The 13,515-nt window shown below is 47.8% G+C and overlaps 1 protein-coding gene across 7 annotated transcripts in view; it reads left to right on the forward strand.

Moving 5' to 3' along the window:
• PPP2R5D (protein phosphatase 2 regulatory subunit B'delta) overlaps positions 1 to 13,515 on the forward strand; it is a 1,176,261-nt gene that overhangs the window by 14,984 nt on the left and 1,147,762 nt on the right. For 6 of the 7 annotated variants that reach the window (XM_019548997.1, XM_019548999.1, XM_019549000.1 and 3 more), the window contains exons 3-9: positions 904 to 1,103; positions 1,550 to 1,660; positions 3,394 to 3,486; positions 4,049 to 4,179; positions 4,574 to 4,633; positions 5,894 to 6,002; positions 6,965 to 7,018. In XM_019548997.1, the coding sequence (XP_019404542.1) occupies positions 1,035 to 1,103; positions 1,550 to 1,660; positions 3,394 to 3,486; positions 4,049 to 4,179; positions 4,574 to 4,633; positions 5,894 to 6,002; positions 6,965 to 7,018 (627 nt within the window). In that variant the 5' untranslated portion in view covers positions 904 to 1,034. The remainder of the gene's footprint in view (positions 1 to 903; positions 1,104 to 1,549; positions 1,661 to 3,393; positions 3,487 to 4,048; positions 4,180 to 4,573; positions 4,634 to 5,893; positions 6,003 to 6,964; positions 7,019 to 13,515) is intronic. The other variant, XM_019548998.1, reaches the window with a different exon arrangement.

Below are 13,515 nucleotides of genomic sequence, written 5' to 3' on the forward strand. Positions count from 1 at the left end.
AAACTAGTCAGAGGGGACCAGCAGGCACTGGGGGAATCCCTGTTCCCCCGAGCACTACCAGGAGTGACCAGGAATAATGGTCACAAGCTGGCAGAGGGTAGATTTAGGTTAGAGATCAGGAGGCGCTACTTCACGGTCAGGGCGGCTAGGATCTGGAACCAGCTTCCAAGAGAAGTGGTGCAGGCTCCTAGATGAACACCTTGCTGGGGTCGTTTGACCCCAGTATTCTTTCCTGCCATGGCAGGGGGTCGGACTAGATGATGTGCTCAGGTCTCTTCCGACCCTAGAAACTATGACTATGAAACATCTGGTAGCAATATAGCAAAGAAACAACTTCATTAATAAAGGGCCTAATATAAGTGAGGGCATGGCCCATTTTGGCACCTGTCTCCTTTACTAGCATGTGCTAGAGAGGGGCACTCCTGTGGCAAGAATGCTAGCTGAGGACTTGGGAGACCCAGTTTCCAGTCCTGATGTGACTGGGGAGCTGTACTCAGCGAAAATGTGTTTGATGTAGTGCTGATATACCTAGATCATTTAAATAAGTATCCCTTGTGTGGAAACCTTTCTTCCAACATGTGGGTGTCTCTATTGGCTTCTCGTATGTTACATGGGAAGAGAAAATGTCCACATGGAAAAGCTACACCCCACTAACTGGCAAAACTTTCCTGTCTGGGCAGGGCCTTCATTTCCCTGTGTCAGTTATCCCATCTGTAGGTAACAGGAATGAGAGCACTGCTTTGTCCCATGGCAATGTTGTGAAGCTGAACACAGTGCAGATTGTCTGATATTTGGATCATACAAAAATAGGGCTTCATGTCAAATGCTTATCTAGCCAGACATCCCGATCAGCAGTGGGTGGTGTAGAAGAGAAACGCTTCCATGCTTTATTGTCCCTGTCAGATGCTCCCCCTCATGAACGAGAAGAGCTGTTCATACAGAAGCTGCGACAGTGCTGTGTTCTCTTTGACTTCATCTCTGACCCGCTCAGTGACTTGAAGTTCAAGGAGGTGAAGCGGGCAGGTCTCAATGAGATGGTGGAATACATCACACACAACCGCGATGTCATCACTGAGGCCATCTACCCTGAAGCTGTCATCATGGTAGGGACCCTGGCCAGCTTTCTGTGATTTTTTTCCCATAAGGGGCTGGGGTCATCAGGACTGGGAGAGGCTGTTTGTACATGTCAAGAAATTAAAACTGTGGAGATGAGTGAGTGAGGGCAGCTAGTGAAAGGAAAGATAACTTGTCGGGAAGGAGCATGAGAGTGTCCGGTATGTGCACTTGCAAAGGAAGCTGGATCCAATTTATGTATGAGGAGAGGGCAAGGGCAGACTTTGTTCTTGGCACAGGCAACACCTGTGGAGTTTGTGGGTGGCATGAGAGCAGTAATTCTTTGGTCTTCAGCAAGGGAGCTGTTTGTGGGAGCACCTGCAAAGAGCACTACCTTTGCGCTGCTCTGCTAGTGAGAGGGCTCTGGGAGAGCTTTGCTGTCAGCAGGACCATTGCAGTGTGTGAGGGTCTCTTCTCTGCATTTCACACCCATCAGTTTTCAGTGAACCTCTTCCGGACACTGCCCCCTTCATCCAACCCGACAGGAGCTGAATTTGATCCTGAGGAGGACGAACCTACACTAGAGGCTGCCTGGCCACATCTCCAGGTAAGGAGAAGTGGGAGCTGTCATTAGCCCTTCTCCACACCAAGTAGCAAAAGGCTGCCAGCTGTAACTTTGGTTTTAAGGGGAGAGCTAGAAGCCACCTGGTGAGCAGGGTTGAGAAAAGACAGGTGCCAGGGTGAGGAGTGATAGAGAAGATAATGATTCTGCTGTGCATGGGATTAAACCTTTTTTTCCTGCCAGTATTTCTCACTGTGTTTCCCTGGGGTAAGTTACCTGGCCCATTTCTAAACTAATTCTTCAGTGCCCTGCAAATGAATGCTGCTCGGTCCTGGGGGATGCTGAGGTGGGCTGAAAATGAGCAGTTATTCTAAAGCACTTGGGGAGCATTGTATTTTGGTAGTAGGTGATACAACCCTTGGGGAATTTTCCTCTCTCTCTCGTGTCCCATGGCACATCTTTCAGTCCTTTGGCACAGGAGGGTTAACTCCATCATGTATCAGCATCACTATTTTCCTCTGGCACTAAGCTTGTTGGCTGGCTAACCAGCAGGGTGATGCTTCTTGGAGGGGGGCTATTTGGTCCCAGTGGGAGCTTTGCTTGGACATCCACTAATACAACTTTACTTAGCACTTTAAAAAGGCCTGCTTTTAAAACCAAAAATAAATGAGTAAAACTTAATGGAAGCAAACAGTCCAGCAGCAGAAGTATGAACATAACTGGGAAATTGGGAAGGGGCACTTCTAAATGCTCACTAAGCTAGAATTCCTGGAAAATGTACTTGAACAGCTTGCTGGTGATTGCAGCAGTAAACTTGGTTCATCCAGAAAAATGGAGTTCAGAGAAAATTAAAGCAGTTGCTTTATTGGGTCTGCAGGCACCTGCTCAGAGAGAGACCTGTTAGAAAAGGGCTGTTCACTGTAGTGGGCAGCACCAGAATGAGGGCTGAACAAAAAAATACTCAAATTGGAACTAAGATGCCATTCTTTGGCAGTAAGGGGTAACTCACTATTGCTGCAGCTTATCTAGGGATGCTTGCGTTCATACTAGGTGGGGGTTGGCAGATCCACTGTAACATTAATCACTGGGTTCTTGTTTTGTGTCGAGCAAGGCTGGTGACTCCCCTGGCATATTCATGGCAGGTAGTCTGTAACTTTGCTTTGCCCAGAGCTGCCTTTGTACAGCTTGAGTATCCCTCGTGGCTGGTCCCACGAGGCAAGTCTCTTAGCTCCTTCTACGCTGAGACTGGGCACTGAGACCTCATTTGTCTCTGTGATCCCCACTAAGTAAGTCCAGACTACCTTGACTCCTGCCGGGGACTTTGCATAAAGGGAAGCGATTGGTCATCACCGGGGCAGCCACTCCAAAACCAACTAATTAACTTAGTCAGCTGAGGTACAGCAGAGTCCCTAGGTTAGCATGGCCAAGCCATATATCAAACACAGTGTACAGAAACAACTGTCTGGCCTGCTGTGTTCTCGTAGCATCCATCTTGTCCGTCTGTCCCTTGATGTTCCCTTTTCTCTTGTGTGAATTATCATTTTGATCATTTGCCGTTTCTGGCAGAGATGTGGGGGAGGGAGAGGGTTTAGTTCCTGGCAGAGGAATAAGATGACATCTTTCCCAGTTCCAACTACTGATAATCCAATGTTTCCACCAGAATTGATAGCCACTGCTCCATTCAACGCAAGGGAAATAATTAAAAGATTTAATACAGTATATGAATTCAGTGAAATGTTTTAATTTTTTTAAAAGCGCTCTCTTCCTTCCCCCTTCAGCTGGTGTATGAATTCTTTCTACGGTTTCTGGAATCGCCTGATTTTCAGCCAAATGTAGCCAAGAAATATATTGACCAGAAGTTTGTTCTGTCAGTAAGTGGTGGCAGCTCTTACCACCTCTTCTCATGTTTGAATGGAGGGACCCCCAGCAGTCACTGTCCAGGCAGTCCCCAAAGCCTTGTGAAAGGGATGGTTAGAAGGCATCAGGAAAGACAGTTCCGGGGTGCCTCACATTTCTCCATGCTTTGCTGAAAGAGCTTGGTGCTGAGAGAGAATCTGTATAAGCTGTCATCAGTGACTTTTACCATAGGCCTTATGGGAGATATGTGAGAGAGAATCTGTTTCTGAGGCCACGGGTCGTGAGGGCCTGGGAATGGGTAGGGTATGGATGTCCTTACCGCACAAGGGTTGGGCTGGCTGAGGGAACTACTGGGGGAGGGGTGTGGTAAATGTCTCTGGGCTGGGGTCAGAGACTCTCAAAGACCCTGGCTGCTGTTATTGCATGGGTTCACCGTAGTCCGGTTGCTGCTTGGGCTGCTGCTGCCACCACAACAGGGGCATCTGTCTGGCATCCCTTGTAAATCAGAACCTGGGGCTGGTGTGCTATCTCTAGTTACATCACTGACAGGGACTGACTGAACCTTTATTTCCACAGTTACTGGATTTGTTTGATAGCGAAGATCCCAGAGAACGAGACTTTCTCAAGACCATTTTGCACAGGATTTATGGAAAGTTCCTGGGCCTGCGAGCATATGTGAGACGGCAGATCAACAACATATTTTACAGGTGAGGTCCTTCCCAGTGCTGCTGGCCTAGCAAACAGGCTCAGAAGACCTGTAGAAACAGAGCAACAGACTGAGGTTTTACTCCTGACCTTGCCAGTGACTAGCCAAGTAACTTGGGACAAGCCGTGTTGCCTCACTGTGCGGAGATGTGAGTGAAGATTCCTTAATGCTCTGTGCCTCCAACTGATTTGAGGAGGGACCTCCTTTTTCCCCTTTGCACACGCTAAGAGTACCCACAGTTGATCAGGGTGCTTTCCCACATCCTGCAATATGGACAGCATTGGGTCTTCTGTGACTTACCTGTTACTGTAAAGCTCTCTGAAATCTCCCTTTCTGCCTAGTAACCTGCATCTTATGTTTGGCAGTGACCCTTCCTCTCCCATCCCCCTTCTCAGGTTTATCTATGAAACGGAGCATCACAATGGGATTGCAGAGCTACTGGAGATCCTGGGCAGGTGAGGGCCTTTGTCCCTTTCCATATGTATTTTGACATTTCTAGGAGACTGGGGCCTTTTGAGTTGGATGGGACCTCACAGCCTAAGATACTGTATGAGGCAACAAACTTACTTGGCCTAGTGTCAGGACCAGTCCACTACTTTGGCTGACTTCACACGTTACTTCTCAGCTTCAGCACGGTTCAGTTGCTGAGGTGACTTATACTTCATCTGAGTCACAGAATACACTTCTTGTAATTTGTGTCCAAGCATACACTCAAAGCCAAGAGAGTTTTCCAGACCAGTCTTGTGGTGGGCACAGTCCTTCTTTCCCCAGAGGTTTGTTTTCCTTTTTACAGATACTATTACAATTCTGTCCTTGTTCTGGGTCAAGTTTTAGGCCTTTACAATTGTGTTTGCTCTCACCACCCCCCTCTTGTATCCAGTGGTTGCTGCATCACTTTACTAGGAGGCAATGGGTGCATCTACATGAGAAGCTATGATGCAGTAGCAACAAGCTACTGTGCCATCACTCATTGCTACTGCTTAGTAGCATTACTGGGCACTAACAATGATGCAATGCTATTGTGTAGTAGTAATGAGCTACTGCGTAGTAACTTTGGTGAAAAAAATGTGTGGCGACGGTACTGCACAGTAAAGGTGGTTACTGCTCAGTTGCTTAGTACTTGCTTATGCAAGTATTAAATGACTGCGCAGTAAGAACTGCACACTCCTCTGCATGTGTAGATGAAACCAGTATTTGGGAGAAGTCTCTGCTATGAGTAGGCACCCTGTGAGTCCTGTATGAGTGGACTTTATGGTACCATTAGCCAATTGCCCATCAAGAATGATGGGGGACGGGTGGGAGGGGACTGGGATGGAGTGCCACCACCTAATGCCCCATGCTGCCACTGTTCTGGCTCTTGCAGGGAGTGGGGCCCCAGTGCTGCTGCCCCGGTTCCCCCACCCTCTGTCTGGTCCTGGTTGTGGCTTTGCAATCATGGCAGTGCTACCCCATTCTTGGAGCACTTTGATTGGCTGTTTCTGCCAGCCAATCAGAGTGCAAATAAAGCCTGACCAATGGATGGACAGACAAGACAGACTTAGGCTTTGATAATATTGGAATTGTCTCAGTCTTTTCTTCTTGTGGTCTTTTCTCTGTACTGCTATATGTAGGTGTGGTAGAATAGGTCTAGAAACTGGTTGTATGCTTCAGTTAGTCTGATCCTCATACTGGGTCCCTATACTAATAACATCAATACGTCTCTCCCTTTCCCTCAGTATAATCAATGGGTTTGCTTTGCCTCTGAAGGAAGAGCACAAGATGTTCCTCATTCGAGTGTTGCTACCTTTGCACAAGGTGAAATCACTGAGCGTCTACCACCCGCAGGTGAGAAGTGCTTTTTGTCAGCAGCACAAAGCCAGCGTGTGAGCACCCTGGATTCATTTATAGTAATTTTCTAGGCTTGCTGCAAAGCTCTTTCTGTGGGGCCTTCTGGAGTTTCTGCGCAGTCACCCCTCTCCTGTCTGACTAGAACTCTCACTCCCAGGTATGCTTGTAGATGGTAGTCCTTCACTCCAGCCTGTTAACTTGCTGCTGCTGGCTCCTAGCCAGTGTGAGTGGGTGCTGCTGCCCTCCCTCATCTTGACTGTTAAGCTTATTCATCCTTTGTCTCTGGTGGCATGTGGCCCTGGTGTGGTCAGATGGTTGAGGGCCCTGAAATCCATTTCTTATCCTAGGGTGTGTAGGGGAAGCATAGGTCATTACTATTAACAACTTTTTTTTGTCTTTGTTTCTCTATGTAGTATCAACATTATGCTATGCACTCACACTGATACAGAGACCAGCTCCCTGCCCTAGGGAGTTGCTGATCTATATAGATCAGAACTCTAGCAAATGGAGTAATGAAAGCTTTGATGCTGAGTGGTGAGGCCCATCATAGCATCTTGTTCCCTGACCTTGCTTGAGAAGGTGGGACTCACTGGGTTGCCCTGTTTGTTCCCGCTCTGCATGCATATGTTGATTTGTTAAATTGGTGGCTGCTGATTTGTGAATGTGCAGTCACAAAACTACTCTGGTACAGTATGAGGATTTAAGCTGTGTTTCCCAAAGGCCTGTGCCCTAGTGCTTGAACTTAGGGAGGCCCTCCATCGGTTGTCAGGCAATGTCTTCTTTGAGTTGGCAACTGGTTGCCACTCCCCCTCCCCTCTCTCCCCCATGATCAGCTCTAATGTAGCTTTTTGACCACACTGTATGGTAAGTGCTTGCTTTTCACATATATTCACTGATGTCTGTCTGCCCCTGTTAATGCTTGGAAGAGTTCTAACCATGCTGTTTTTTTCCTGTGACAGTTGGCGTACTGTGTGGTGCAGTTTTTGGAAAAGGACAGCAGCCTGACAGAACCAGTAAGTGTCTTCTCTTGGCCTTGTCATATCAGTCAGATCCCAGAATTTTCCCCCAGAAGATTGACTGTGGACAGTTTAGCAATTAATTTGCTTTTGCTCTGTTCCGGAGGACCTGAGGATGGACTGGATTTATTTGTTCCGTGGAACAGTGCAATGTCCTGAACAGTATTGGTTATGTAACCTTTGAGATGTTGTTGCAACCATAGGGTAGGGATGGACACCCTGCTCAGGAATGGCCATTCTGACTATGCTTTCTGAGCAGCTGATCTAAGAAATCTTCTTAGAATCATAGAGAAGTAGTGCTGAAAGGAACCTTCAGAGGTCATCTAACCCAGCCCTTTGCCTGGGGCAGGATCATCTATGTAAACCACCCTGTATGAATTCATTGCCTAGTCTCTTAGCAAAACTGCACAGTCAATCCTGACACACACCCTAAGATCGAACAACCTAACCTGCCACAGTAAAACAGGGGGACCATGGCAGCCAATGTTCTGCTGCTGCAAAGGTTGTTAAAATATACCTGAAAGATCCCAGGAAGAGGGCTACATCTCCTGCTGCAGAGAAAGCAAAAAAAAAACAAACCCCACAATCTGTACCAATCTGACCAATCTGATCACCCAAAATACGGTGATCGGTCTGACCTTGAGTGGAGGGGCAAGACTCCATTCTTGTGGGATTCAAATTCTGGTGTAACGGAATTCAGTTTGCATAGCTTCACTTTTCGGTAGTTGCTTATCTGGCCATACAGCTTTGGCTATGAGAAGGTTCATGGGAGTCATACATGCAAAGAAATAATCACAAGTTAATAGGGAGTGTAAGGTGTGTGAGAACTTGATCTGGGAACTAGAGCTGGTCAAAAATCTATAGCAGGTGATTTGGAAACTGGTGACCCAAAAGGCTTGTGCTGTCCTGATGGAGATGATAGCTGAGCAGCCCCTGTCTCTCGTGGAGTGTATGCTTTGTGTTCCTGCTGAGGTTTTTGGAGTATCTGTGTCACATCCTGCTTTGCCAGTTTATCTCCGGGATGCTAAATCCTGGAGTAGGTGTAGTTGCCTTTGTGACATTGTGCTCACAGACCATACATGGTTAAGCAGGTTGCTGTAGTGCTCAAGCACATTTTGTTTCCTGGGGCTATGCAGACAAGCAGGAACACTAAACAGACTAGCTGCAGGCTTGACAGGGAGTAGAGGAATGATCTGTGTGTCTACACCTGCTCCATGGAGTGGGTTGAGCACATGGGAAACATCTTGTGTGGTTCTGTTCCTCACTGGTTCAAAAGTGGCAGATGGCCAAAAACCAAGTATGTTGCTTCCTGCTCTGATGGTACAAATGCAAGAATATCTTGTTAATAACTATTATTTACAGCTTGGTTTTTGTACTGCAATGGCAGCTGCACACTGACAAGGAGCTTGACCTGTGTTCAGCTAATGTTGGCCAGCCACTTTCAGTAGGCTGCTTCAGGTTCCCCTAACTGGTCATTCTGGAGAGAAACCTTTTGCCCCCTTGTTCCTTGTTCAGGTTCTTGCTGCCTGGTCAGACTGCTTCCTATGTTCTCAAATGCCTGCTCCTAACAAGAAATCTCTATTGCATTCCATAACTTGCTGATCCCAGCCCAGTGGTCCTCAAGACTGCTGTTAAATGTACTGGGGGGCGGGGAGCTATGAAGCTCTTGAGTTGGAGGAGAGAAGAGAAATAGGTTGTTTTCCGACATTTCTGGGGTCCTTCTCATTGTGTTTGCTTGCACTTCATTCAAACAGCAAAGCACTGTAGTCAAGTGCTGTAGATCCTTACAGGTGGTGGGGGATGCCCTTATTACTTCTGCAAATTAGTGAGTGAAAGCCTGATTCAATGCCCCTGGAAGGCAGTGGAAGAGCTTCCTCCAAGGGGCTATTATATTGGGCCTTGACCGAATGGACAACGTGAAGATGACACAGTTTAACCACAGAATGTATTTCCTGCATATAAGCCTGGAAGTGGTCTCCTAGGCCATTGAGTCCAGTCCTTGAACTTGCAGGCAGCCAGTTTTCAAAGAACAACAGGTTAGTAATCAATGGCTCAGTGTCTAGCTGGCAGCCAGTATCAAGTGGAGTCCCCCAGGGGTCGGTCCTGGGGCTTGTTTTGTCCAATATCTTCATTAACCATCTGGAAGGTGGGATGGATTGCACCCTCAGCAAGTTCATGGTGTCCAAACTGGGGGGAGTAGTAGATAAGCTGGAGGGGTATGGCTAGGATTCAGAGTGACCTAGACAAAATGGAGAATTGGGCCAAAAGAAATCTCCTGAGGTCTGATAAGGACACACACAAAGCCATGTGCTTAGGACAAAAGAATTTCATGAACCACTATAGCCTGGTGACTGACTGGCTAAGCAGCAGCTCTGCAGAAAAGGACCTGGTAGTTACAGTGGACAGTACTGGCTGGCCTCATTACTGTAGGATATGAGCCTACAGTGTGCCCTTGTTGTCAAGAAAGCTAACAGCATACTGGGCTGCATTAGTAGGAGCATTGCCAGCAGATTGAGGGAAGTGATTATTCCCTTGTATTCAGCATTGGTGAGGCCACATCTGGAGTACTGTGTCCAGTTTTGAGTCTCCCACTATAGAAAGGATGTGGACATGTTAGAGAGAATCCAGCAGAGGGCAATGAAAATGTTTAGGGGGCTGAGGCACATGACTTCTGAGGAGAAGCTGAGAGAACTAGGATTATTTAGTTTGGAGAAGAGAAGACCGAGAGGGGATTTGATAGCTTGTGGCAGTGCGTCTTTGGTGCCTGCCACTTCAAGGACTTGGAGCAGGCAGCCGTCGGGTGGCTGATTGCAGCAGCCATTTTCAAATGCAGGCCAACTATGTAAAGAGGACAGTTGGCTACTAATAAGGGAGGCAGCAACATCAGCTGACTAAGCTCCTGCTTGGGGACCTGGAGGTAAGGAAAGGGACTATGGGCAGGTGGAGGTCCTGGACATGATATGAAACTGTACCTTGCTGGGGAAGGGTGGCCTGGTGGGACTCCTAGTGTTGTGGGAACCTCCAGGAAATGCCAGGCCAGTTACTTCCCTGGTGAAAGGCAGGTCAGAGTGCCTTATAACCCCAGCCCCACATCCCTGGTGGTGTTCCGGCAGAGCAGGGGGAGCCCAGGCTCATTAGGAGCCCTGAGGCAGAGTCCAGGCTGGAGGAGGGACCTGGAGCCTTGCCCAGAGAGCAGGGTAAAGCCTGGGGACGTGAGTAGAGACCCCAAGGGAGGGTGGTGACAGAGAGGGGCGATGGAGCGAGAGGCCTGAAGAGAGGGGCGTAGGGAGGAGGCCCTGTGGAGGCATGGAGGCCCAGAAAGGGGCCAGGAGCGAAGTAGGCTAACGGTTGTAGAGTCATTCAGCAAATGTTCAGGTGAGGACAGCGGGAGATGCCTGACAGACTGCACCGGGGCTGACTGAGGGATAGAGAGACGAGCTCAAAACCGGGTGAGGCTGGGCAGTATGAATGTGGCCGAGGAAAGAGGGCAGCATGAAAGAGGCCAGGTGAGAGCTAGTGGAGTGAATGGGACTCCGGTGAGAGAGAGGTGGCGTGTGAGTGGAGCAGGTGGACTGCCCAGAGACAGGGGAAGACTGGAGGCATAGACCTGGCTGGGAAGGAAACCCTGTTACACAGCTTTTAAGTACCTGAAGTACCAAAGGATGGAGCTGGATAGAGATGGAGCTCGTGGTGACAGATGACAGAACAAGGAGCAATGGTCTCAAGTTGTACCAAGGGAGGTTTAGGTTGGATATTAGGAAAAACTTTCTCACTAGAAGGGTGGTGAAGCACTGGAACAAGTTACTTAGAGAGGTAGTGGAATCCCCATCTTTGGAGGTTTTTAAGGCCTGTCTTAACAAAGCCCTGGCTGGGATGGCCCTGCTCTGAGCAGGGGGTTGGACTAGATGACATTCTGAGGTCCCTTCTAACCCTAATTTTCTATGATTCTGTGAACACCTACTCTGACCCCTCTTGCATACATCAGCCAGAAAGCACCTTAAGAGAAAAGCAGAAACACCTGCCACAAGGGTGCAACCAGTGCTTTTCCACTGTAACAGCATGACATTTAGTTAGGTTAATATATACTCAGATGGTTCTAGGAAAAGGACTGTGCCCTGTGCTACAGAGGAGAGCCATTGTCCATGCCACTTTGACCTGGAAAACTGTTCCTTCCTGATGCCAAATTTGACAGGTGGTTTGACTTTAAATTCGTGACCTAATCCCACTAGATAGGCACTGAAGAGGTTCTCAAGTGCCCTTGGAGCACTAGCATACCCCAGCTAAACTGTAGCTGTGTCAAGTGTTCAATGCTTTAACTGAATATGGGGTGGGAGGGAACCCCAGAAGCCAGCAAAGGAGTCTCAGGTTGGGGGAGAGGGAAGGGGTGTGGAGGAAGGGGGTTTCTTCTTGGCCCCTACAAGCAACCATGGGAAGTGCTGAAGCATGGGATTTCCAGAAACCTCACACACAGAGTGTTTCCTTTTAGCTATTTCATGGAAGTAACAAATACATAAGTATCTATGTGACACACCCAGATGACTGTACCAAGCACACCCATTTCCTGTCATGCTGTCACTTCTTCTATAAGCTATTCAAATTTCAGTTTTGAAGCAATTCAGGTACCTTATCCCATCATGTTGTTCAGAAGACCTTTTCAAAATTTGGGTCCTCTGATGGTTAAGTCTGCATCTGATTTCCAATCTAAATTTGTTTGTGACCAATTTGTGTCCATTTGATCTCATGCCAATAGTGTTCTTACCTTAACTAGCTCTTCTCCTTCCCTGATATTCACCCTGGAAATGTGTTTAAAGAGAGTAATCGTATACTCTGTCAGCCTATATTTTGCAATGCTAAACAAGGCAATCTCATTTCATCTCCACTCCTATAATCATCCTCCTAGACCTTTGTATCTGTCCTCATGTAAATACATCATTTTGAAAGCAGGCAGCCAAAGGTGTATGCCAAAGCTGTCCACAGAGGTTTAACATGCAGTCCCCAGGCATCCACCTAACCTGCTCCCCCCACCCCCTCCTCCCAATGGTCTGGGTGCAGCAGAAGCTGGGTCTCCAGGCTCCTACTCTGGCTTCTACTTCCAACCTACCCCAAGGGGCAGGGCAGCATGACGCATGATACAGGGCAACATGACACAGGGATCGCATGGCCTGGAGTGGGGAATCTGCATGGTATGGTATGGTACAGGAGGGGAGCCAGTGACCAGGAAGCTGGAAGTTGGGGCTGAGGAGCCTGTACAGTGCAGTGCATCAAGGAGTCCTGTTGTGCTCCATGCTGGTGAAGCCCATGTGGTGTGCGGTTCCACACCACTTAGAAGTTGGACAGTCCTGGTGTACACATTATTCTAAACTGGGTCTTACCAGTGGGAGGTATAATGGTACTAATACTTCCTTTTCAACACTAGAAATATCCTGCCTCCCACAGCCTTAAATTGTGTTAACCTGTTTCATGGCCACATCATGTTAACAGCTCATGGTCATCCTGTGGGCCAGCAAATGCCCCCAGGTCACTTTCCTTTGTTGCCTCCAGTTTTTGACCCCTTATTTTACAGTGAAGGTTTGTTATATTGTTCTGTAAATGTAGGACAGGACACTTTGTTCTGTAAAACTTCACACCATTTCTATAGTTGCGCTCCACAAGGTTATCCAATTCTATGGAAAAGTATCCAGACACTTTGGTCACAAGAGGTCTTTAATTAATGTGGCTGAGACCACCGAGTTTCAGTGAGAGCTACTAGGTTTGCAGATTAGCATGGCTCTACTTGTACTGGGAAGAGGCTGGAATGTCATGAAAACTAAACTGCTGGAAGTCTTGATGTGGCCAAATTTTACCCAGATTTTAAAGCACTTCTTTGCTTAATCTCTGCCTCATTTACCATTAATTCAGGCTGCATTAATGCATTATCTACAGTACTGAGGTCAGCTGAGTAAATGGGCTCTGGAATGGCAGTGTGAGTAATAACTGGAACAGAGACATACTCCCACTCATCCTTGCTAATACTTGCTCTAGAAGAAATTTCTTTTGGAGCTGGGACTAAAGCTGCGGACAAACATAACTCTTAATTGCTTTAAAAGAGGAAGGGCTTTGCCATGCTTGAGTGCCCAGTATGCATGTGTAACAGGGTGGTTTCCCTTAAGGGGAGTCAGCCTGCCCGGCTGATGAGCTGCAGCTGTGAAAAGGCTGGCAATCGGGGAGTGTAAAGAAACAGTGGTGTACTGGACTACGTGGAGGGCAAAGCAGGCAGGAGCCACAGGGGACCTCTCCCAGTATGGGAGGGGGGTATGACACCAAGAGCTGGTGTTTGGTATGCAGTGGATTTGTCTCATCTTTCTTGAGGAAATAGTTTTATCCCAGTCACTGGTCCATAGGGTCAAGTGGTCTGCCTTTGCCATTACCTGGCATCCAAGGTGACAATGTAAGGTGCCTGTGTGCCAGTTGGCACAGTCCTGCATGTGGATGAGAGCTTCCTTTCCAACTCAAAG

Source organism: Crocodylus porosus, unplaced genomic scaffold, assembly GCF_001723895.1.
Source record: "Crocodylus porosus isolate Cpor-Errol unplaced genomic scaffold, CroPor_comp1, whole genome shotgun sequence".
In the NCBI taxonomy this organism is placed as follows: Eukaryota; Metazoa; Chordata; order Crocodylia; family Crocodylidae; genus Crocodylus; species Crocodylus porosus.